This window comes from Gymnogyps californianus, chromosome 1 (genome assembly GCF_018139145.2).
Source record: "Gymnogyps californianus isolate 813 chromosome 1, ASM1813914v2, whole genome shotgun sequence".
In the NCBI taxonomy this organism is placed as follows: domain Eukaryota; kingdom Metazoa; phylum Chordata; class Aves; order Accipitriformes; family Cathartidae; genus Gymnogyps; species Gymnogyps californianus.
In genome coordinates this window covers 7,705,736-7,731,790 of record NC_059471.1, presented here as the reverse complement: position 1 = coordinate 7,731,790, position 26,055 = coordinate 7,705,736, and the positions used below count along the sequence as shown (strand labels likewise).

The 26,055-nt window shown below is 39.5% G+C and overlaps 1 protein-coding gene across 8 annotated transcripts in view; it reads right to left on the bottom strand.

Moving 5' to 3' along the window:
• The window catches only part of DLG2 (discs large MAGUK scaffold protein 2), a 1,037,179-nt gene that overhangs the window by 76,968 nt on the left and 934,156 nt on the right, over nt 1-26,055 (bottom strand). For 7 of the 8 annotated variants that reach the window (XM_050914840.1, XM_050914880.1, XM_050914903.1 and 4 more), the window contains one exon: nt 18,581-18,695. In XM_050914840.1, the coding sequence (XP_050770797.1) occupies nt 18,581-18,695 (115 nt within the window). Of the gene's footprint in view, nt 1-18,580; nt 18,696-26,055 lie in introns of those variants that run through there. The other variant, XM_050914911.1, reaches the window with a different exon arrangement.

The window sequence follows — 26,055 nt, the reverse complement described above, 5'->3', positions numbered from 1 at the left end:
CTCTACTTTGACCAAGAAGTCCATTCTCCTTGAGTGACACTGAAAACTGTTCAGTATGGAGAGTGGTGGTTCAAGGTCTGACCCATTTTGTATTGACTTGAGGGAGAACAGGAGTGTGCCATGTTGCTGAATGGCAACATCAATTCCTTAAACACTGTGCAGTGATATCAATGAAAATAAATGAATACATCACTTTAAAAATGGTGTCTTGGAAAGAAGTCTCATAGCTTTCCCTTAAGAGATAAAAGAGGTAAAGAACAGTATTTGCTGCAAACACAATAAACCAAGTACTGGGAAAGTCCTACAAAAAATGCATTAACCTCCTTCACAGACTGTCACCAAATGGGATTATCTCAAAGCTCACTTTGCTCCCTGTCACTAAGAGGAGCAGCTCATCCCTGAGTTTTACTAAACAAAACCTAGAGGTTTACCAAATAAAATGAGATTACCTTCTGCCTACATAGCGTAAGGACAAGGATGAGAATAGGATTTAAAATAAGGTAGGAGTGATGTGATAGCAATGAAAAGATTTATGTTATTACAAAGGTTTGGGAGAGCCTGAAAAAATCAGAACATTAAAACATGGGGACTGTCACACTACCATGCCTTGCTACAATTTGAGCATTTCTTCATTTCCAGTTAACATGAATCTGAAAGGAATGCTGTTGAAACGGCATTATTTGTATGGTTGTATTAGGTGCAGAAATATGTTTTCAAGTAGTTAGAATTCTTCTGTTTACCTCATCCCACTTAATTAATTATGAGGGGTGATTTGTTTGAGAAGAAGACAGACTGGAAGCAGAAGGCATTCATGATGGTTTAATTATGGTTTAACTGATGTCTTATGAAATTTGAGAAAATGGCCAGATTATTGAATGGATGAGAATTTATAGTGATGCTTTTGTTATATCAAAGTGAATTGTGATGTTATTCAACTGAGCAGAATTCTTAGACTACTAAAATACATCATTGATAAAGGTGTATTTTTTCAATTACCATTCTATTTGCATATTGATGCAAGGACCTGAATGGAGTAATCTTTTAGAGGAGTGTAATCCCATTCTTTCTGAAACCTAGCAAGGACTGAATCCAAATTAAGCTAGAAAAATTCATTTGAAATACACAACTGGACTGCAAGAGTGGAAATGTATATCAAGGGATGGACTATAATTTCAAAACACTACCCTGGGGAACAACTGCTGAACAGTGGAGTCTCACTAATTTGCCTCTCACTCAACCCCCAAAAATAATAGATGCCTATAACTATAATCACAGTGAACATCCTCTAGGTTTGTGCATTACAGCCTGAGTCCTAGACAGCCAAAATCCCATCCACTTCACTCTGAGTTCCAGACAGACACAAAAGCACGGCTGTGAAGGGTTGAAAGATGTGAAACATAATGACTGTAGCTGTGCTATTGAAGTAATGAAGAGCTGAAAAGTGTGACTGATGAGCTTTTAGATAACGGATTAATGAGCAAGATGCCTGTAGTTCATCAAAGGACTAATGGAAATCTACACAAGGTACCTGCGTTACACTATGGAGAAGGATGTGGAGACCGGGAACCATCCAAATATAGCATTTAAGAGACGGATAGAGCAAGAACAGAACAGAGTGATGTTAATCATTTCAGCTCATATGTATATTTCATGTATGTTAACCAATTAGAGCATAAAAAAGGCATGATGGAAAATAACTTGCAGAAGACCATGATTTAATGTATAAAGAACAGATAAAACATGAGTAAAAGAAAGATGCAACTTGAACTTTTTTTAAAATTTGAGCTACTAGGCAGATACTACTGTGTGATCCTTGATCATTGGCACCCTGTGTTATATGCAAAAATGCAGTATACAGGGGTGGATGCAGAGACAGGCTACAAATGAGGAATTTAGAAATGTTATCCAGGCATGTAAGGGATGGTTTCAGGAAAGCCAGAGCTCTGCTTAAGTTGAGGCTTGCCAGAGGTATCAAGGACAACAAGAGCTTTTACACCTACATTGGCAGTAAACGGCTGAACAAAGGAAATGTGAGTCCATTGCGGAATGGGGTGGACGATTTAGTGACAGCAGACACAGATAAGGCTGAGCAGCTCAATGCCTACCTTGTCTCAGTCTTCACCAACAAGGTCTCCCAGTGTGCTGTGCTTGGAGATGGGGTTCAGGAATAAGAATGTCCAGCAGTGGCTGAGGACTGAACTTGGCCCGTGCAAGTTCATGGGACCTGACGAGCTGTGTCCAAGGGGATGGAGAGAACTGGCCGATGTCACAGCCAGGCCTCTGTCATCTTTGAAAGATTGTGGAGATCAGAGGCAGTCCCTGATGACCGGAAATGTCAAACCCATCTTCAAAAAAAGGCTAAATGATTTGAGGAACTACAAGCCAGTCAGCCTTCCTTTTGTGCCTAAGAAAGTCAAGGAGCAAGTCCATTTGGATCACATTTCTGAGCACATGAAGGAGAAAAAGAGGACTGGGAACAGTGAGCATGGACTGACCATGGGTAAATCATGCCTGGGCAACCTGATGGCTATCTAGGATAAAATGACTGTGTTTGTGGATGAAAGTGAACCGTGGATGTCATTTACCTCGACCTTAACAAGACTTTTGTTTCCTGTATCCCGAAGTATTCTTGTATCCAAGCTAGGGCATTATGGTCTGAATGGGTGGGCAACTTGTTGGGTAAAAGACTGGCCAGATATCAGCCTCAGAGGGTTGTGGTTAATGAGTTGTACTCTACCTGGAGGACAGTATGAAGTAAGGTATCACAGGGGTCTATCCTGGGATGTCTGTCCTGGGGTCTATACCTGTCATGTATAACATCTTTATCAATGACCTGGAGGAGGTGAGATGTGCACTCTCATCAAGTAAGCAGACAGCACTACACTGGGTCCAGCTGATATACTTGAGAGCAGGGCTGACATCCAGAGTGACCAAGGCAGGCTGGTGAATGGGGCCAACAGGAACCTTGTGAAATTCAAGAAGGACAAGTGCAAAGTCCTGCACCTGGAACAGACTAACCACCTTATTGTCATGGGTCGGGGACTGACACCCTGGGGAGCAGCTCTGCAGGCCCTGGGAGTCCTGGAGGATGACAAGCTAGGCGTGCTGCCCTGGCAGCAAAGTTGCTGGAGGGTTATTGCTTGTGCCTGACCCAACTGAAATGCCCCAGGGCATCATGGGAATGGCCTGGTAGAGAAGGAAAACAAACTCCAGCTTTCTAAATCTAAGACTATTGATCTAACCATAGGACTATCCATTATTAGATGTCTGTAGTGGTGACTATGTGGAAGTTTTCCAGGCAAGTTTAGCAGTCTACCATCCTTTAATATACAGGCACTATCCACAAGAATGTTCATTCCTCACTGTGGGAAGCCGCCTCCTTGTTCCATGTCTGTTTTGGGGACTTGTGCTCCAGGAGGCATTTAACCCTTGTGTAATGGGAATAGGAGCCATTTCCACCCCAGGAGACAAGGTATTCCCATCAGGGGCCTAGAAGGGAATGGAAACAGGAAATACATCCTTCTAACATTATCTTCTCTTGCTCATAGGAGAAGCAGGATGACTGAGGCCATCATAATTATTCAATTATTGTAATTTTAAGCTGCAAATGCACTGGAGTCAAACTGTAAATGCTCTTCCTCCATTAAAGCATGAGGTACAGTTTCACAGGCCTTCAGCAAATGTAAAGAACAGCCTCCTTCTACAGAGCACGACTGCTCAGCAACCCAAAACTATAAACATCTAATTTTTTATTTTACCAAGCACAATTACCAATTAATCAGCCATTAGGGAAATCTATGTCAAACAAAATATTGGCAGAGGAAACTTTAGCCTGCCTAATAGATGGCTGCCTTTATCAGTGAAAAATGCTAAGAAATCAGAAAATAAATTCTAAAATTAGTTAATCAGCTCAAACAAAGTTTCAATTATTCTTGTAATTGGGGATGATTAGATTACTCTGTACACACACACTGGGAAAAAATAATTCACAGAAATACAGAATCTTTCAGTTCCAGACTATCATGATTATTTAAAAAGTATTTATATTTTCATACAAGCATTCCTCATCAGATCTCATTAGACTAAATTACTTCTGTTGGTATTTCATTCTTCCAAGAATAGTCTGCATAGCTGATTTTTTAAAAGATCTTTACCCCATAAAGTCCTATTATCGTGTACACAGTGTGAGTAGAGGTAAAGCACATCAAGAAAAACATATCCAGTGTTTGACTTCAAGAGATTGTAAAGCTTCTGGTATAAATATCACCCAGAGAGAATCTTACTGAAGTATTTGACCTAAATGTCAGCAAGTCTACTTTCTAGCAATACTCAAAGAGAGCACAAGTGTTGTTTTTGCCCACATCTCAGCACTCCTGAGTCTCTCTCGTGGGTGTAGCTTTTTTGGTATGTAATAAAGTCACAATTACAATAAATATTCCCTTTTTGCTGACTGAAAAGACAAAGTCCTTGACTTAGAAGGCTATACCTCTAGACTAAGGGTAGAGACAGATCAGATTCCAACAGCTTGGACTGCTATCAGCTCATTTCTGGAACAGCTCTGCAGAGAAATAATAGCACTGAAAACTCCATAGAGTTTTACTTTTCTTTGTTCTGCCTCTCATAACAGAAATGGATAAAAGGCCAGATATGTGATATGCTTTCAAAGGAAAGGATATGGTGATGTGTTTTCAACGGAGTTTATCGGAGTCAACGTGGTTTCTTCATGATTTGTGGTTCCAGTACCTTAATAATATGACAGAAGTTAGGGAGCAAGAGATTGGATTATCCTTTTCTTAGACCTGTCGGGGTTTTCTTGTTTATGACACATCATAACTACAACCACACCCTAGGTCATATTGACCTGAAACTTAAGCATTAGAAGTACTCTTCTGATCCCATTAGAAAAACTGTCTCTGGTGAGTCTCCTTTTCCATTTTGGCTGCAATAAAAAAATCCAACCTCTTTTCACACATCTAATTCAGAAATTCTGGATAAAGTTTGACCTCAGACTCTTCAGAGTTCTGTGACTTAAAGAGTCTCAGATGATCTATTTAAAATCTATTTATCTCCAATAACTGTAAGCAGGTGTCCTAAAATGAACAAACAGCTCATCTTAGTGCTTCAGCATCACTACATATCTCTCTAACAATATAACTGTGTATTTTTAGGTCCTAAATCAATGCAGAATCTGAGCTCCTTAATTCCAGAATGATACCACTTATCTTGCTGGAGGAAGAGCTCGGATAGGATGGAAAATTCTTTGTGTTCTTTAAACAGGCAGAGCACTTCTAAACAGTAACTTGGAGGAAAATTCTTGTTAGTACTAAGATTTTTGTTTGAGTTATGATGGCATATGACTCCTTGATTCACACCACATTAACCATTAGTTATACTGACTGCAGATGGGTTTTACTGCTGTTTGTAGAAGACATAATTATTACTGAATGTTTAATAAACACATTTAGAATATTTCCCTTATTCCATATACTTATCTGTCTGCTCTTCCCAAACATAACAAAATCCCATTTCAATTTGATGTCCCCTGCAGCTCTAGAATACATTTAGAACCCAAGGCAACTGGTAGAAAAACGAATGCAAGTCTTTCGTGTAATGTGCTGGGGTGTGTAGTGCGCTTCCATAGATGGAACACTAGAAGTGCAACTCTAGTGACTTAATACTTTTATAAAAGTTCCTAAAAAAGCAGCATTGAAACCTGAGCATAATTGAAGTGTCCTTTCTTAAAAACCCCAACTAACGAAGTAGGGATTTTCCTTTCACTCATCTTAATGCAAATTAAGAGCTGCTGCACTGAACCAAAGAAATTATAGCAATTAAAAAGTTTAGGGAAAGGAAACTTTGACCCTTCTGCACACTGCCCACTTTAAAAAGGAATATATTCTTATGTCTGTCCAGTGCCTGATGGCTTTGAGATGGCAATACAGAAAAAATACAATTAAGTAGCTTAAGAAGCACCTACCATACAACTCTTTCACACTCTATTAAGAGGAAAACAACCTCATCTTCTACAGGCTCTAAATTCAGCAATGGTCCTTGCATTCAGCTGGATAATTTTCAAGTCATTAATTCAGTCAAATTCACTATTATTTCATACTTTCAGTGAGAAAAATACCCTGTCTGCTGATTGTTATTTCTTTTACATTTTTTTCCCCAGATTTCTTGCAGCTAAAGCTGCTGCAATCCTCCTTAAAGGCAAAACTATCCAAATAGTTTTGAATTTTATCCAAACTTTTAAAATTGTTTTAATATTGTTAAAGGGAGCCTATAGGCAACTACCGCTAACTGAATACCTGTCTACTACTTGTCCAGCAGATGGACAAATGCAGATAAATTGATTACTGAGGACAAGAAATTTAAAAGAAATCTCTGTATTTCTAATGATGTTCTGTTTAACCATTTTCTGAATTTTAGCAGCAAACAATGATATAAATGAAATTAAACTAGAAGAATCTTTAAAAATACAGAATCCTGAAAGCATCAAGAAAATAAAAGATGATTACATTAACACAGTAGCTATAATAAAATCATACTTATTGGCCTATGCAGAAAGGCAACATATCATTCAGATATTGAAATAAATTCTCAGGCATTTGCTGAATGAGATCAGATTTACGTGAAAGAAGAGTTATTTGCCACAAAACCAGCAAAACTTGCCTGGCTGCCAGGCTTCATTTCTGTTGTGCATGGAAGTTTATAACCTGTGCTGATGCCTGTGGTTACTGCACTTGCATCAGGAGATGTTGTGAGCTGTGAACTCCAAACTGACCCGTCATCTTCTAGCAGTAACCACTAGACACGGCTGGATAGTAAGCCCAACACAGAAATTGATATGCAGTGTCTAAGGGTCCACTTCCATTAATTCGTTTTTTTTTTTCTTACTGATATTCTAATTAATTATTAAAGTATAAGATTATTAGATCTCCAAGACTTAACAAGAAAATTCAGGTCCAGTTCAGTTTTGCTGAAAGATCTGCTAAAGTTCACGAGACTTTCAAGATGAATCCACATGCAAATATCAATGATGAAAGGAGAATTCTGCTTTTTACTCCTGGAACATCTCATGATTCTGACTTGAAACCAGGGTAGAGACTGATGACTCTAATTGCACTTTAGTTGGGGTTAACTTTAGCCAGAATGAAACCCATGTGAATCAGATCTGAAGAAGTGCCGTGCACTGAAATCATGCCATTCCTCATAACTCTAGGAGAGCCTTTAGGAACCTAGTTCTGACTAATGCCAGTGTAGCTCATCCTTTTTTCTGTAAAGAAGGGCAGGTGTGAAGTGAGGACCAGACACTAGAGTGCTAAACAACAACCATACATAGTATTAAAATCTAAGTTATTTAATAATGTGATAAATTTGCTATTAAATTAATAATAAGTGGTTGTCACAAAAATCTGTCTGTAGTGTCATGTCTGGATGAGACACCGGGGCAGAATAACTCAGAGAGCGAATGTACTTTCCAGGGCATCTCACAGGACATTACATTCACAGCTTCTCCCTGCAGCAGAGCCTTCTTGTCGCAATAGCTCCCCATGGATGTGGCAATGCTCTGACTGCCAGTATAGAAAGGACAAAATCACTTTCAATGCTTATACTGAAGGGGTGATTGCATTTTGAAACTGCAAACCATGTTAGGAACTTCTACCATGTTTCCTGCAGTGCTACTGAAAATGGTTTTGATTCTGTTTAGTCTCAGTTAATCTGTTTTCAAGATGAGTTCACATAGATATCTGTTTCCTTATACAGAAATACTTGAAGAAACCATAGATATTTTTCAAATCTAAACTTTACTTCTTGTACAAGAATAGTTCCTGAAGTATTCTCAGCAACACGGATCTTGACAGACAAACAAAATCTGACTGGCTGGGTACAGAGGGGAACACCCAAAAGAACTGAACTGTGGCTTTGTATCATCTTGAACCATCTGCAAGAAAGTGGCAAAATACTGCTTGATGGCCATTAGGCTGTGCTTCCTTTTTGTGACTGATAACCTGTGATCCTTATCTGTAGAAATTGTCTTACAGTCTCTGCAGAAAGGAGTAATTACAACAGTCAGTCACTGCAACCTCTACCTGGATTCTATAATGTCTCAAGGACATCAAGAAGAGAAAGCGTGTCTGCAGAGATAGTGCTTTTTAAAAGGGAAAATTACAGACCTTTATGGCTCCCAGAAAGAAAGGAATATTGATACTTCTTGGAAATGGAAAGGACACGTATCATTAGCAGCACGCCAAGGTAAAAACTATTCCAACCTGGCATAACTAAAATCTAAGTGGTTAGAAATATGAGGTTACAAAAAAAAAAAAAAATCATTGTATTCTGTCAAGCAACTGCTTCTGTCCTATTTTTCCATAAAGCTTTCAGCTGCTGCCCACTATGCCAGGACCCTTTTGAACAACTAGGAGGAAGATGTGGGAGCAGAAATAGCAACACACTATTGCCTTCTCTGTAAGCAGTGGTTTGTATAGCAGTAGGTATTATGTGGTGCTAGTAGGTGTGTTGATAATCATAGCAGCACCATATATTGGGTGAAGGAATGGGGTTGCCTGCAAGGTCAGTTGAAAAGCATAAGAAAAAGAAATAGAATTTATGGAAAGTGGGTAAATGTTTCATTAATATAATTCCTGTTTAGTGAGGAACATCTGGCAAACTTCACCAGACAACTCTGTTAGTCTTCTTTTATTTGCTACATTTGTAGATAAAGCTATTAGAATAAGTACTTGTAAGAGAAGCATGACCCACAATCAGAGTCTTCACAAGAGATGAAGTTGGAGACATAGTAGAATGCAGATGTACACACACACACATGTATATATACATATATACACACAGATATACACTAATCTCTGAAATCTTTTTTTACTCCGTTTGCTCTCAATATGAGGCACATTCAGAGAGGATCAAATCCCACCTGCCAAGGCTGGTGTGCAAGAGGGACAGAGACAGGGCAAGCAGTGCAAGCCCTGCACTTGCACAGCAGCCTGCTGGGGCCGGTACCCCCATGCTGAGCTGGGTTCCCTTGGACGCCAGCTTCCCCTATTGACCAGCGCCACACAACCACCACTCACAGCAAACTTAGCAAACTAGCTGCATCTAAACCAGGATCTATTCAACATGATGCCAGTGAGGCCTGGGAGGATCTGGTCTTTCTGTTTCAGGACTTTGTTTCCTGTTACAAGAGTGGGGTGTAAGGGAATGGCCAAATGGAGTTGCTGAGGAGCTCCCTATGATCCCCAACTCTGGTAGGCAATTCCCCACATCCTTCCCAGGCTCACTGTAGAGTTAGTACAGTCATTTCTATTTCTAATGAGAAATAAAAGGGTCAGCAAAGCCTACTGGTCCCACTCAGCCTCATCACTTAACTTCGTGGGGCTCCCTTCTCATAGATGGACTTCCTTGCGGTGAAACGAAAGATCCTCCTCATTTATCTTTATTGGAAGGCACTTCAAATGGGAATTCCTACTGCCCTTTTCAGCAGGGTTATGTCCTGTTTCAACACTGTTCTCAGCTTTGTTCCAATGCAGCTAATTTGAAGAGCCTTTTCTACAGTGTCTTTATAACTTTTCCATATAAGATTTCAGGTAGAAAACTCTAATAGGGGCCAAGCAGTCTTACCTCTTTCTCTCACACTGCCCACTGTGCTAAAAGCCTCTGCTAGCTTGCCCTGTGCCAGTGCACATATTTAGATTTCCAACTTTTGACTGTATTCCCACAAGCTTTTATTTCAATGGGTTTTGTTCTCTACGTTCATGGTCTAACTTACTGTCTTATACTTTTCCAGCTGAGAACTGCACAAACTGACGGTGTCCTATTATAGCTGTTGACATGGAAACATCATAAGAAACCGTTTGTTGGATAAGACTGCTTTTTCACATAGAACAGACACAGCTTAAATGCATGTTTTGCTGACTCACTTTCAGCCATTTTAAGCCACAGACAGTTTATCTTCATTGTCACTTTCCCCCTCTGCGCCGACGGATCATGTTCTGAGTCTCTGCTTAGAAATGAGGCTGTCTGAAACTGTGACTGTCTTGGTTATAGAAATTTCAAACAAATCCTATTCCCACACGTGGCCAAGTTCTTCATCATTATCTTCTGGCTTGGAAATTATTCTAGCTGAGACCTTCCTGCCGGATGAAGCTCTGAACCAGAAAGCAGGCAGTCCCACTAGGGAACTGGAAAGCAGAATATATGTGCAATGAAAACCTATTAAAACATCTCTTAAGAAAGGAAAAAGGTGTGCTGCTTCTTTAGAGCAGACGTCACATGTCAAGCACATTACCTGTTCTGGGACATTATTTCAATAACTTATGAAACAGAACAATAACGAAAATGGCCAGAAGTATGTACTACTTACTCCTACTGAAGCTAATAGAAAAGCTGTTTCAGCAGGCATTAATAATTCAGCACTGAGGACATGATTTCAGGTCTCAGGCAGTTATTTCATATCTAACAAGTTTTACTGATAATGTAAAGATAAGATGAATTAGCCAAGAATGGCTTTGATAAGGAGCTGCTTTATATTCTGTTTTATATTCTGAACTTTAGGCAGAGCTTGTTATCTGAGATTACTGTAGTCTGCGGTTTACTCACATGGGGCTCAGTCCTTCGAGGTGCTCAGTACCGTGTGCATTAGCTCTTAATCTTGAACACAAAGCATTCAATGATTTGCAAAGCCACAACCAGATAGAAATAAATCTGCTTTTTGTCCCTTTTCGGCACAACTGGAGAATCATCCCTTGATAAAAGGCTTGCTGGGCTGTTAAGTTCATGCTGCAGCTAACGGTGCATCGCACCGCGCCTCAGGAAGGAATCAGTTGGACTCATTTCATACTAGGTACCTAACAGTAGCAGATATGATAAACATGAAGATGTGAAGGAGAGAGCTGGTGTCAGATGCAGAGATGAGACTGTTTTGACTGATGTGTTTACATGTTCAGTTTTCACTCTCCATTAACTGCTTCTTCTTTGTCTGTGAAATGTTGTTAAAAATTGCAAACGAACCTCATTTTTCCTTAACTGTTCATTAGTATCAACACTGCAAAAAAATATCAGATGAATAAGAAATATAGTAAGTGTTAGGAAAAACTGTAGTAGCTTGTGAGGTGGCTAATAGTTTCAACTGACGATATATCAAGTATATCGATTTTCACAGTCCTAAGGTATAGGTGAGGCATATTGTTATATTTATAGCATCACATTTAAGGGTGGGTTTTTTAGCACCAAAATGCCATCAAACTACAAGCCTGAAGGCCTTTGAATTGTGAATACTCCAAGATTAATAATTCTTACATCCATCTTTCAGCTGAGAGTGGCAACACCGTTGTGTGTCTTAGTTAAGGCACGTCAGTTAAGGACCTATGAAAATTTCATGGGTATAATACAAAGAAACGCGAAATGCTCGCAGCTCCCACTGACATCAGTGAAAGGGCACCTCAAAAAAAACCCCAAACCCAAACCAGCCTCTCTCCAGATATTCCCTGTTCTTCAATTTTTAGTTGAATTTTTTAATTTCTCATTTAGTCTGTACTTAGCAGCAGGATGAGGAACATGGTACTTTTTATAAATGCCAAAAAAATGATCCTCTAAGCACATAAACAGTCTGAGTTTCATAAGAAAACATTATATTTGCATTGCCAAAGACAAGAGTTGGTGTCATTTTCCTTCTTCATTTTACAGATAATCACAGGTTCTGTGAGCCAGATACTTTTGCTCTAAGCATGAATTCCAAAGTAATAAATAATAACTACTGGATTTATTGCCCATTGTATTAGGTGATTATTGTATTCCAGCATATCCCTCATCCTCTGTTCCTCAGTGTCTCTAATAATTAGTAAAGACCTGAGTGAATAGTTATTCAATTATACTGTTGAGCTCCTGAACGTCTACCTGGGGAAAAGGTCTCTCAAGCACACAGAGTGACCCTCCTTGCTTCGAAAAATAAAGATTTGCACTATTTCCTTGGTTCTGAATCTGAGGAGCTCTCACTGAAGCCAGTGAGAATACTGGTGCCAGCAGGATCTGGAGAAGACTCTATATTCAGAGAAAGAACAGCTAAAAAGTAGTACTTGAATATTCAGAAACTCATACTTAATCAGGACATGTGAAATGAGTAACGTCCCAAGCAGGTTTCAATTTTCCAGTCTGAAATGGCATTTCAAGTGCAACAGCCCATTTCATGAACGTAGGTTATGTGCGTACCTATCTGACCACTTCCAAACATGTCTGCTAAACGCTATCATAAACCCCAGCTTTCTGTAGTATGCCATTTATCACAGATTTTCTGAATGCATGTTTCCATTCTGTGCTATAATTTGGACTGTTCAATTGCCTAGGAATAATCCGAGGTAAGTAAACAACCTGTACTGAAATTCCACTTTCCTCTACTTACCGTTCAGTAAAGAGAATTCTAATAGTTTCTATCATGCCATTAAAGTACAGGCATGGCTATGTAAGCTCTAGCTATTTCCCCATCAAAACCAAACAATAATGCCTAGGTGCCAAACTCACTCACATTCACTCTCCAGAAATCTAGATCGACCTACAGTGCTCTGAAGCCTGAAGGAAATGTACAGTGTGAAGCCATAGCTGGAATCATAAACTCATCCAGCTTGATGACCATGCCCTGAACATGTGTGGATCCTCAATAGTGCTAACAAAAGTGGCAAATGAATTTAGAAGGAATCCTAGGGAATAAGAATATGGGGAACAAACCAGCCTATTTAAACATGACTGTCAGTGTTTCAAAGCTACGTTGCAGTGTCTTACTGAAACACACAGCAGAAGCACTCACAGACAACAGCCAGAGAGCCTGATGTTACAGCTTCTTCAAGATATGTATGTGCATACTCTGTGTGCATGTGGGAAAGCGAAAGAGAAAGATATTCAGTGTGGGTGGGATTCAGGTCACACAACTTGAAGTGTCTCTAATATAGATGTTTACATCTCAGCTAATCACCTGAGGCTCCTTCCACTCAACTGTGAGGAATAGACATTTTTAGGGCATGATTCGCCTGAGCAATTTTAGATGTCTACTTCTGGATGAGATGAATTGTACTCTGAAAGTGCCAAGTGCACTCCACTGACTCAAGAGAGATACTAGGCAACTAGCTTAAGTGAACACGTTTGCAATGTACATGTGGATATAGGATATATTTAACACTAACATATATCTATTTGGATTTTCTTTTTTTATATATACACATATATATATATAAAATAAAAATATATTCGCTCTCCTTGCAATGAGTATTTAGGCATGACCATTTCAGACCTCTCTCTCTGGTCCCCTCAGTATCTCCCTCTGAAAAGCCCTGATGAAATTATATCTTTATCACATTTCTGCTTCCAGATCTACATAGTAGAGCTTTCCATCACCCTGTCTGATGTTATCACGTGTTCAGATTTCACTACCACGGCCTCCAAGAACTGCATTTCTCATAAGGATTTCAGAGTGCATCTTAACCTGTTGTGCAGCCCTCCCAGGAGAATTTCGCCCATGGAGCCTTGACCTGATGCCCACCGGCCTATGGAGGTTCGGTGACTGTAACAGACATGACATAAAACCAGCCCCAGATGCCAGATTCAATCTTCGCAAACTGCCTCAGCCAAACTTCAACTGTAACTCAGCACAGTTCCCAAGTGAGAATTTCTGTGATTTGTTGAAAATCAAAGTCTCTCTAAGTGATATGGCATCATGCTGATTTCTAAGTAGTTCAGGAAACGTGTATAAAGGTATCTTGTCTATAAAGGTGTCTAACGCCTAATGGAGAATTCATTGTCCTGGAAATTAGAGTAAACAACCCAACGTACCTCAACCTTGACTTCCTTTCAGCTGCTGCTAAGTTGCTATGACAGATTCTGTTCCTCATGGCTCAATAAAAAATGAACCAGAACACACTCATCTTTAACACATAATGCTTTGTGTTTGTACAGCGCATACCTATCAAAGCTATGAAATGTTTAGCACTAATTCCAGCTAGAAGAAGACAAAAACGTAGTGGACTAAGAGGTACCTGTTTGCACTGTGCACAGTTTTTATAATTAGTGCAGCATGGGCTGGAACAAAAAGATTGATCTTAAACTTCCTCATCTTATCAGGAAGAGGTTCTGCCCTTGGTTACATTTCCCACTGTAGTGTTCTCCCCTGGACAGCTGGTGAAAAGGCAGCTGCAGAACCACTTCTTTTTCTGAAATTACAGTGGAACTCAGCCCTGTCGCAGCTCTGATTTCCACACCCACCTTTACAGCCAACTGTACAATTTGCATTGTGCTGATATATTTGAAAGTAGTGCTGAAGTTGAAATATCTGCATTTCAGTAAGCTCAACCAGCCCCTTTATACAGGGCAACAAGTAGCCATGATTAGGTGGAATGATGTTTGGTCACCGATGGTATTGAACAGATTTTAAACAGTGAAGCGGCAATGAAAGGGCTGGGGTGTGTGTGAAGCTTTTGAGTTGTTTCTGTAGAGTGATACACCTCCACAGCGCCTGTGTGTGGCTTTGGACAACTGGAATTTTTAATTATAGACATTATTTCAGAAGCTGTCTGGTTTGAATAAAGATTAAAAGGTGCCATGGCTGTTTATTCTAAGCTTATCAAATTATTTTTCATCTGTAAATCAACAACAGACTGTAAGAAGGCAGTCCTTGGATGCCAGATGATTCTCAAAAACCTTTTCTTTGTACATTTAGTAGCAATTACTGAAGTATCTACTTTCACCCTCAGAAATCTGGCACAAGTACTTTAAGCTCAGGAGGCATCTAGTAAATGAACAAGAAAATGTTCATTTCCTTCATCATGCTCAAGCTCTCAGTTTCCTCCGAAGTTTGGCAATTTTATACTAAAGTTTCAATGGCTGCTCGCATTCATCAAACTTTTTAAAGGACTGTACTTCTCTGATGTTTAACTCTTCAAAAGGCTGTCATGTTCCTGTGGGCCTGTGGGTTAAATAACATGATCTGGCATTTCCTAAGAATATCAATAGTAACCACATGTAGCCTGAAAAATTTGACTATGGATCTGGACCTAGAAGGACAAAGCAAATCTCGTATGTATTTTGAGACAACCAAATATATAATATTACAAGAGCAGATTTTAAAACTTTGAGCCAAAAAGACAAAAAGGAAGATATGACTTTGCATAAGAAACACTAAAAAACCCCGTAGGTATGTACATAGCATAGCATTTAGCTGATGATGGGTTTGTTTACTTTTCTCATTAATCATGAGCTGATGGCTGAATTCCAATGAATTAAAAAGGATAATAGCAGAAATTTTTTTAGCCTCTCATTTCAGTTATTGAATTCAAATTAAGTTCATTCACCTTCCCCAACAAATAAATTATAAATAATAAAATTTGCTATGTTTCATATCTATTCTCTCTCTTTCTGTACTTCTTTTCCTCAACAGAGAGATTTAGTGACAAAGAGGATGTGGGCTCCCAAAAGAGTTAACAGCATTTCCTACTGCTCCGTCCTCCCCTGAAGTCTCATAGTTTGCCTTTAGTGTCAGGGACTTTCTGATAACATCCCAAACAGAGATATAGGGTCTGTGATACAAAAGAAACAGGTAGTACTGAAAAAAAATTTTCAGGAAATTCCTGGGAAATATTCCGGGAGGCATCAGAAAGACAGACTGGGATAAAGAAAGAAAAAAATAATAAAAATCAGAAACACCAGAGTATGCACAGACAAAAGATCATGTCAAAGAAAGAACTACACAATTTCTTCTGAACAAATCATTCTTCATCGCTTTCCTGTGGTTGTATACACTGCTTAAGTGTGACTTTTAATTGCTTTCAGCCAACTCCTTCTAGTCCTACATTCAACCCATTATCCCCATATTAAATGTTACCTCACTTCATTTAATATAACTTCTTTTATATATCTCAATTAAAAATGCTATGCTATTTTAGTAGGGGCTGGATGGGGAAATCACAGACTGTAAGGCAAAGAAGAAAACCTTGCATCCAATGAACCCCACATCCACTGGCAAATCTGTTTACAGAGCTTTGCTTTTTCTCACCCTCTTTTCTGTTGGCGTTTCTATGAGCAGATAATGACACTTATTTTCAATTATTACAACCTATATGGACCTTAATTTATTTCCTTGTGCTGCCTAGAACACAGTTATTTACTTTGATTAAGCTTTCTGGCTAAAAAATAACTATGCTTGTACTCAGTGAAGGACAGCAAAATCACTACATCCCAAAGAAAGGAAAACAGCAAACCTGCATCATAAACTTGGCATTACAGCTACAGATTTGCAACATATGGTAATTTGCCTGTAGTTCTCTTGCACATGCTGACCAAAATAATCCATTGAAACAGAAATGTCCTGAGTTGTAAGAATACAAAAAAAATGCTAAATCTCACATTTTTTACATGGGTCCCTGGCTGTAAAGAGTTTATCCATAAAGTGAAAATTTCAGTCTCTGAAAACAAGCACATTTCTGAACCCACATTTATTTTTTCCTTAGTGCCTAACGTAGACATAAGCTACCTTTGTAATTAGCGTATATGATTTGAACTAACAGTGCCTAGCACAATGCTGCAGGTGCTGCTGCACTACAAACACATTATAATAATATGCAAAATACAGAGCCTCTCCAACAGACTCTTCATAAGTTGGACACAGCCAATTGTGTGGGTTTGACTGCAAAAAATTTATGCTAACGAAAGTGACTGAGGCTTTTGAGGTTTTCTGCTTGAGAGGTTTGGGGCATTTTTTGGAACGACTCTGGAATAAAAGAACAGTTTTTGCATTTATGGTTTGGGAAGTGATATTTAGATATGCAGCTAAGACATCAAAGATTCCTGCAGTGAAGCACCAGGGCATATCGGCTTAGTGAGACAGACCACATCCAGAATTCATGAACTAGCAGAAAACCAGGCTCATCAGTGCACACAGAGCAATACCGTATAGAAGAACTAGGATAGTCCAGATGCAGCACAGCTATGTTAGCTTGGCTCAGTGTGCAAGCTCATAAGCCTCAGTTCTCAGCAGGGCTTACCAGGTTGAATCTGATACAGGGGTAATGGAGCGTTGCTGCAGCTCAAACCAGTAAGTTGTTCAGGACACTGTGTTAGCCCTTTATGTGTACACCTGAATTGACTTGTGGTTGCTGGCTTGGACTTCTTGCACCATCGTTCCCCACATTTTGGGTTCCTGGCTTACCTCAAGCAAAGTAAGCTTGGATCTATCCCTACATGTCCAATCACCGTAGCTTTTCATAAAATGCAAATTCAGGGAGCTGACCAAAGCTCTTGACAATGAAGTCACTCTGTGTCTGGTCTGGAAAAAACCTACTGCAGGTGGAATAGCTCCAGAAGTAAACACAAAGCTGGAGAGGTCAGAGAAGGTTAGAAACGCATCGAAAACCATGACACTTCCAACCTGACCTTGCCCACAGCAAGATCACTGGTAACAGTGATCCATATCCTTTCAGTCCTTGCTCTTTCTGGCAGCAGTACCAATTAGTGCTTCACGTGGTTGCTGCCCACTAGAATAAGACCATCCATGCTAACATTTAAGTTTTCCCTTCCTTCTCTGCTACCTTACCCCTTCACGCTGAGGGCATAATGACAAAATGTAGAATTTAGCCTTAATTGGATCTCTGCAATGTTACCACCTGAATTAGCTCCCCCATGAATAATTATCACTGCCTGGAGGCTGACAAATTGCTTCCCTCTACCTCATGATTGTCAGGAATTTCAAATTATATGCTGAGCATGGGGGGAAAAATGAAAATGAAAAGCCTAGAGAAGCATAATTATTAAGATTATTAAAATATTTGGCATGGAGTCCCATAGTCTCCCTGAGTCCCAAAAGGGGTGAGTGACAGCAAGAATTTTGCTAGGGGCAATTGGGCAACAGCCAGTCTTTCACCCAGCAATGACTACGGCAGTAGACTTGCACAGTCAAAGCAAAACTATAACCGCTGCTATCGCCTGGCTCACAGTTAAGCAGTTCCTATGTTATTCACTACCCTATTTAAGCTACGTACATCAGCTTGTTTAGCATCTCATCTGCATATTTGATCTTGCTAGGTAGATGGTAAATTCTTTGTAGCGTAGACTGATAGAAGGGTAAACATATGCAAGAGGATAGCAGCAGATTGTCATGCATTTAGAATAGCATATAACAGTCCTTGCTTTGTAAGAACAAAGTCTTGGTGAAAAAGTGCTCTTTACGAGAACAATCATTCCACGGCTGGGCAAGACCTCACACGGAAACGCAATGCGTCACTACACCACGATATCCATCTCAGGTATTGAAAGAGCTGACAACTGGTAAGAAATCTTCATCTCATAAAACCAAATCACTACAAAAGTATAATCCTCTTTGCAAATGGCTTGAAACGATTGGATTAAGCAATAGAGCTTTATCCAATTTTCACATTAATGATGCTGTGCTTGTAAGATTGATGTGTTTCTCAGTTCAATTCAATGCAGTTCCTCAAACTTCTTTCCCACCTTGCCGAACCCACAACACACAAGTCAGGCATAGACAAGGTAGCTGCCAACATATTCCCAGGAGAAAGCTCTCCCTGCTTACCTGACATACAGTGACCTCTTCTGATTAGTCCTCAGGGAGCCAGACCCAGAACTCATGCTGTGATTCATCATCTGCTCACGCAGGTCATGGATTTTTGCCTCAAACCGAGCGTACTCTAAGGAGATAAAAAAAACAAAGAACAAAGATATTTTAGTTTTCTTGACCTATATAATCATTAGGGCTGCTACATGCAAATTAATGTTAAATTAATGAGTGTAAGTCACGTCCTGAAAATTGAGGTCCAATAGAATCTCACATTAATATATTTTCTTAGGTAAATATATGCCCTCTTTATTGTGGTACCTGAATATTTCAGCACTGACTATGTGAAAAGTCAAATAGCTAGACCCTCTCTCCTGCAGTTTCAGGAAAGGAAAGGAGGTTTAAAGTGTGTTACCAAATATCTTTCAGTCTGCAAAAAGATGTTGAAAGCAGTTTTCCACTGTATCATTCCTCCTTCCAAACAACGAGATACGTTGTTAGGGGCAGTGGGATGATGCACTGAAGTTACTAATGAGTCAAGCATTTAGTGTAAAATCCCACCGAACTGCAGGAGATATATCAAAGTCTAATTATCCCTGAAGCAGCTGTGAAATTGTTGTATGAGCAATAAGCCACCTTATTTACCCAGCCCACTGAGGACTGGGCTCTGTTTCTTTTAAATAGGTGGAGCCGTAGCTCGGTCTTAGGGTGGGTGATCCCAGAAACTCCAGACCTGTTTAAGCTGCAAAAGAATGGTACAAAACCACCTCCCACACCTTGTTCTCCTCCATAGCTCTGCTGGTAGCTTTGTAAAACGTTATGACCTGCTGACCAGCAACATGGGACCAGCGTTGGGGCAAGGATTCAGCTAGAGGTGTATCATTTGGTGAGGCTCCTCTCTGAAAGGACACATCCCTTGTACAGCCTGGTCAACAGTCCCTCCTGCTGGCACGTTCCCCTTGCTTATTGTGTGACCTAATGGGCTGAGGTTTGGTGTGCAAGAGGAAAAGTTGAAGTTTTGGAGACAAGCTCTAATTCCTTGAAACCGACAACCTAAAGGCAATGCTCCAGTAACACAGAGTCATAATTCAACCTAAACCTGGGAAATCTACCAACGTGAGCTAGAAGACTAACTTGAGGAGGTGTATAAAGTCCATTTCAGTGAGTCAGTGACACTTTGAAGTGTAAGATGTTGCAAACTAATGCCAGCAAAGAGAAGAAGTTGTTTCCTGCACCTCAAGGTTTTATTTCACTGCCTGCTTCAAATGGAGGGTCTACATTTCCCCACAGCAAGTCTGGAGCAGAAGTGAAACAAGCATGCAAGGTTTCCTCCCTTAAAGGATGGAGGTACATCTCTCCAGATCACACCACCTCTCAGTTTAAGCAAATAAATCTTTACTGTGCATTTATAACCTATTGGTCTGCTCCTTGTTTGTTGCTGTTTGAGCTATGTGACGTTGCTGTAAGATAGCAATATTCGCATTTTCTCCTAGCAGAAATCTCAGCATTATTTTTGTTTGATCATTTGCCATTCACACTGGCTCGTTTCCCAGAATGTCTAGATGCTTTGCAACAACAACTAATTCATTTTATTCACTGCCCTTTAACTTTTCATTGGATAATAACATCTGACCTTTCCAAGATCCCACATTTTGCATAGACACTAGCTACCTTCAAGCTGGCTTAGCAGAGTGGTTTGATTTGGGCTTTTGTGTTTGGTTTTTTCCCTTCTTCTTCTTCTTCTTACTTGATGCATTTTAGCTCCCTTTCCATTGAGCTGCTTTGGCATTACCTCCTGAGTTTGTTAAGTGACAGTGGGTACTTTGCCAATCAGCTGGGAACCACTGCTGTGGTATAAGACTCTTCAGTCTTCCCACATACCTATGACTTCACTGGCTGCAGCTGAAATTCTATATGTCAGGAGAAGAGACACTCCTACATGCAGACTGTATTTCAGATTTATTCTGTAGCTTGTTTCTTGCTCATTTCTTTCACCTAGAGTACATCTTTAAACTTCTCAGTGATTTAAAAGCCCAAATCCTCAGCGGAACTAAGGCTCCTACAAATCTTTTTTTTTTTTTAAAGTGGAGTTTAATTTTGAAGTGTTTATCCCCGTGTAGGATTTAAGTTTGCTCTATATGTGAGTCATATTTGTTCTATTCCCCTACTCTAGAATTTATTTAGTAAATAATATCTTCCAAGCAAGGCTTTGTTTAACTTATTTTTCATTATAAAAAATTTAACATTTCTTCTTGGCAAATAGGAAAGGTGATCTTAAAAACAAAAAGCTTGCATTCCTCTTCCTCATACAGCGTCAGTCCTCTGCACACAGACAGAATACTACAATTTTAAGGGTTATTACTGGGTGTCTTTCATGTGTGGTGGATACACTGAAGAAGACAGTAAACATACAGTGTAATTCTTTGATGTTTTACATCTGGGCCAGGCCAAAGATATGAATGATTTACATCAGAGCAGCTGTAATGGCAGCTTTCCCTTTTATAAGCAACTGTATCCCAGGCAGACTCTGTACATGAGGTGTGGGATTAACTCCCAGATTTAGACACTGATCTGGAGAGTGAGAAGAGAGGATTGAAAATCTGACTCTCTCTAGCACAGCATCCAGTTATTAGTAACTTGAACACCAGCTCATCAGATACTTGAATGACTACAGCTTGGTCAGATGATGATATTATAGCTTGTGTTCTGACGTCAGAGCACACTTGTAATTTAACTGATTTTAATTGACTGTAAATTTATTCTGAATTTAATAACCTCTGTCTTCTTGGAAGACATTTTAAAACCACAACACATCTTAAAAATTGTCTAATAAGTGTGTGATGGAAGTTCAGGATTCAAGCTCCTGCTCCCTGCTTGATATTAAAAAATACTGAAGTACTAATGATAGTTCTGTTACTTCATGTTCTTGAGATGTTTTTTTCCTTTGGATTGAAATACATAGATAATTTGACAATAACCAAATTTATGGGCCTATATTCTCCCACAGTACCTTCTTCATATTTATGCATCAAAAAATACTGAAATGTAAACCTGTCCCTTCCTCCTGACAAATGCCTGGACCAAAACTTGCAAGGCCATCAATGCAGGTAGTATTTAACCCAGCTCAGATCAGCTTCTTTAATCTCAGTCCTCCTAGTTCTCCTGCTGATGTCTAGATACTACAGTGACGGCTGCATTTGAAATGTGAACAGAAAAAGAAAGAGTGATGCTCCATTTCTGCCATCAGAACTGCTACAGTAGTCCTGCCCACTGGGAAAAAGTCCTTTTTTCTTAACACTTCTTTATATATGGGGTCATTCCAGAGGAGCTGTTTCCTAATAGCTTCGCATTCGCTAGGTGCGAATAAGTGGCTGTGCTAAAGTCCAGAAAAACACTTCATGCTTCCTTCAAATTCATCACTGAATCTAAATAACACACTTTCAAGGCTCCTACACAATTAAAAGGACACTGAGGTTGTGACATGCTGACAAGAAATACAGTTAAAGCTGATTCACCAATTTCATGCCCTTTAAAGAAAGGGAGAACAAAAAACGTGTTGCTGCTGGAGTGCATCATTAGCGAAATTTGCCAAATTTGACTTACCAAAATCCATCTGCAAAGGTCCTATCTGTTGCCTAATTCACTAATGATCTAACAAACTAACTCTGGTAGCTTAAGAAACTGATGAAGTTATGCATTAGACTAAAAGGGCAAATGGGTGAGCAAACTGTAACCTATATTATTGCTGGAGTCAGACCAGATGATAAAATGGTTTGTGCTGGTCTGTGGCTCTGGAAATGTTGCTGTAAGAAACAGGGCAGATGAGATGGAGGGAAGTGTTTGTTCATACTCTGCTTTAGAGCTGTCTCAGGGCTCGCGGCATTGTAGGTAGACCTTAATTTAGCTGTCCAAAGGATACAGATACAACTCTCTAACCCTGGAGAGGTGGTGCTAGTGCCACTGGACATGGGAGAGGAGATTGCTGCTGTGAGGAATGGCCCGGCTGCAGGGACAGCAAGACCATTTTTCAGGGCTCTGGCATTGGCATATTGGGCTCTGCATGCTGCCCCAAGCAAGTGCCCATTTTTCCAAGGGTCTGTTTTCTAAAGCTGGCTCTGCTCAACTCTGTGGGCAGTCAGGAGAGAGAGAAGAGTCAGCTTGAATTGCTACAGTGTGAACTGTCCCTAAGCCCAACCAAGGCCAAAACTGAGTGTATTTATCAAATACAGACACCAGTTTGAACAACTGATGTTTGTCTGCTTCATACAGGACTCATTAGCCTGAATATGTGGACAGGGAGCTGGTGTTTTTCCTTCTACCTCATTCCAACAGGTTGCCAAGTGCTATATCTGGGACTCACATATTCTAACCTTTGAATATCAATGCAATCGTTTGCCTTTCCAAAGCACTTGCACATGTTGAAAGGACTGGATAGACCTTTGGGAGTAATCTTCAAGCACCTTGAACCTTCTCCTTAGTTCACATACTGAGAAATCAAAGCAAGGTAAACGGCCAGCCCCGTTAAAAAAACACTGCAAACCCTAAACCCTAACAGTAATACACTTAAACTGAATCTTCCAGTTTAGCTGGCAAAGATCAAAACTACAATCTACAAAATCTTGCCTAATCCACTTTGGCATCTGAGGGTATGCAGACACTAACATTTTTACTGCTGACGTGATTTAGATACCTAAAATCCTGCCACCTCTTCTACAACTGTGCAGGTGGGTACCTACGCGGTGGGGAGGAGTTGTTTTAACGCATACACCTCCCTTTTGAGTTTCCTATTGACTAGCTTTTATGGCCCGTGATCTGACTCAGTATGCGAGCTGTTGTGAGTCCGATTACTCAACGCTTAAGTCTCTCCACATGCTGTGAAGGAAAATACCATGAGTTTGTGAGATCCACGGTGAATGCACAGACATTAAGGACAGTTGGGATGAGTGTTGCTGTGACTTAAGTCCTTTCATACACATGGAACAAGGACTTTTTCAATTAAAATAAGCAGTTTATTGAAATTTTAGGTTCAAATTCTCCAAGTCACTTCAGAAATGGCCTAAAAGGCTATGATACTTGAGCATACAAGAAAGGTCTTGGAAGTCTTAGATGCATTTGAGAGACTGAAAATGAATGCAAGAAACCAAACCTGAAGAAATTTTTAGAAAATCATAGTGAAAATCAAATAATTTCTAAATCTAAAAATAGCAAAGGCAGAGATTTTATATCTGATGGCTTGATGCTACTTTTTGGTCATATAAATAAAGAATAGCTATGATAAATGAATAAATATGCTGTAGCTTTTCTATGAGAAAGAGTTGCAGAATTTTACAAAGCTACATTACTCTTATTTTTCACTTTTAAGTTTATAATAAAGATTGTAGCTTTGATGATTGAATTTAGAGAACATGATAACAAAAAAGCCCTGATCCTACAAGTAAAGTATAGTTAAGCAACTGAAATGCTGACATACATTACAACAGTGAAAATAATAGTTCAGCATCACAGTCCAAGTCTTCATTAGTTTGAACGCTTTTAGTGCTGGCACCTTTAGAGAGAGAGCAATTTTCTGTCAGCAGGTATCAAAATTTTCTTTCTTGTGTAATTCAGGATCACCATTGTTTGCTTCTAGATGATAACAGATTTCCTAATTGCTGCTTTTGTGCTTCTAAAGTAATGCATCTCTAGCCCACTTCAGCAAATGGTGAAGCAGTGATGAGTGTAATGCAAGCGGGAGGCTGGAAAAGGCAGTGTATATCTCTTGGACTCTGTCAGAGGGTGAAAGGAAAGTAAAACTCGAACTGTCCAATTTTAACAGACTACACTGCTTAAAAAACAAAACAAAACAAAAAACTAGGAAGGCATTTGTTAGAGACAGAATTTTATCACCTCAAAAAGGGCATGTCGAATAACTCTAGACACTATAATAAAGGAATAGCTGCCAGACCAGCTTCTCCATCAGTATCAATTTGGCATAATTTCAGTGGATCCAGGCCAGCTTAAACCTTCTGAGATTTTCTTCTGTTCTGTTTATGGGAACAGAAATTGTATGCCACTATGGCAAGTCATGAACTTACTGCCTTGGACATCTGAGATAGCAATGTACACGATACTATTATTATGGTAAGATTATTTATGCTATTTATGTAAATCTTTTTTTTTCCTTCTGCCTCCTCTTAGCAGATGTCTTGGCTGAATGGTTTAAGATTTAAAATAATAGAAGAACATATTTCTTCCTACAGTGAGTGTTTTCCATTTCTGCCCTTTGCCCACAGCGTTGCCCAGTCACCACTGTTTTACACATGGAGGTGAGAGGAAGGTGAGCAGACCAGCATCAAGACTTCAGAGGACTGAGTCTGATTCTTGCTTTTCCACAGATTTACAGTGTGAACCTGGCTGAGTCACAAAGAGTAAGTCTCATCGCACTACGGCACCTAAGGCAGAGATATGGGTGCTAGATTGTGTCTTTGGCTATGCCTGCCAGGTGCCTGGCATCCCACAGCTCTGGGAGCCTTTGAAACTACTGTAATACACATAAAAAATGAAAGAGTGTGCAAAAAGACGTGAACTGCTAATACTTTTGGCTAGTATTTTATGTCTTCTGTTTAGAATTTTTTTTTGTTTATTTTCACTCAATTTTTGCTAGAAGTACCCTGACTGCTGGTTTTAGATGATTAGAAGTTCAATTCTATAGCTGTCTGAGGTTGCAAGCATTTCCATAGCAGGTTAATGATGGTGAAAAATCTTTGTGGTCTGCAGTAATTTCGTAAGAAATAAATAAACAAACAAACATACTATGGTTAGGTACAGTTCACTGTACCTTTGGTTCTTGTATCTTCCTCTGCCATGTCTGGTGTTGGCCGCTGCCAGGGACATAGTTCTGGACAAGGCTGGCTTTGGATCTTACATTGCATGGCAAATGCTATGCTTTTAATAAGTCCCAAAGATCAATTAGATTTAACATCAGCTAAATTCATCACTTGACAGGAAAAAAATGCACACAGTTCTGATGGCATCAATAGGCAATGCAATAGTGTGCATTATTTATTGGAGAAAGTGTTGCTCAAAAGGCTTTGCTTTCATGATGCACTGAGCAACAGAACAAGTTATGCTGCTATTTCTTATCAGTCATATAACTCCCCTGAGCTCACTCAAAGGAAATGAAAAACACAGATTTCAATACTGGGGAAGGGAAGATACATTTACATTTTATTAGTTTTTATTAGTTTGAATATATCTGCTTGTTTTTATTGGAATATTTTCAACACACCTTTTCAGGAACCTTTCAGAAATAATGACATAGGCTATTTACTGATTTTACTCATTGCTTTGGCCTTTAAAACTTCAGGACAGTAGGGCCATTAACGTCTTTGTTCTTTGATATTGGTTGGTCGTCTTCCTTTACCTATATACAAGTATTTACACTTGAGCCTGTCTTCCAATTAAAATTTTACCCTGTATATTTGTTCTGTAGCTGGCCTCATTGCCTAAACATC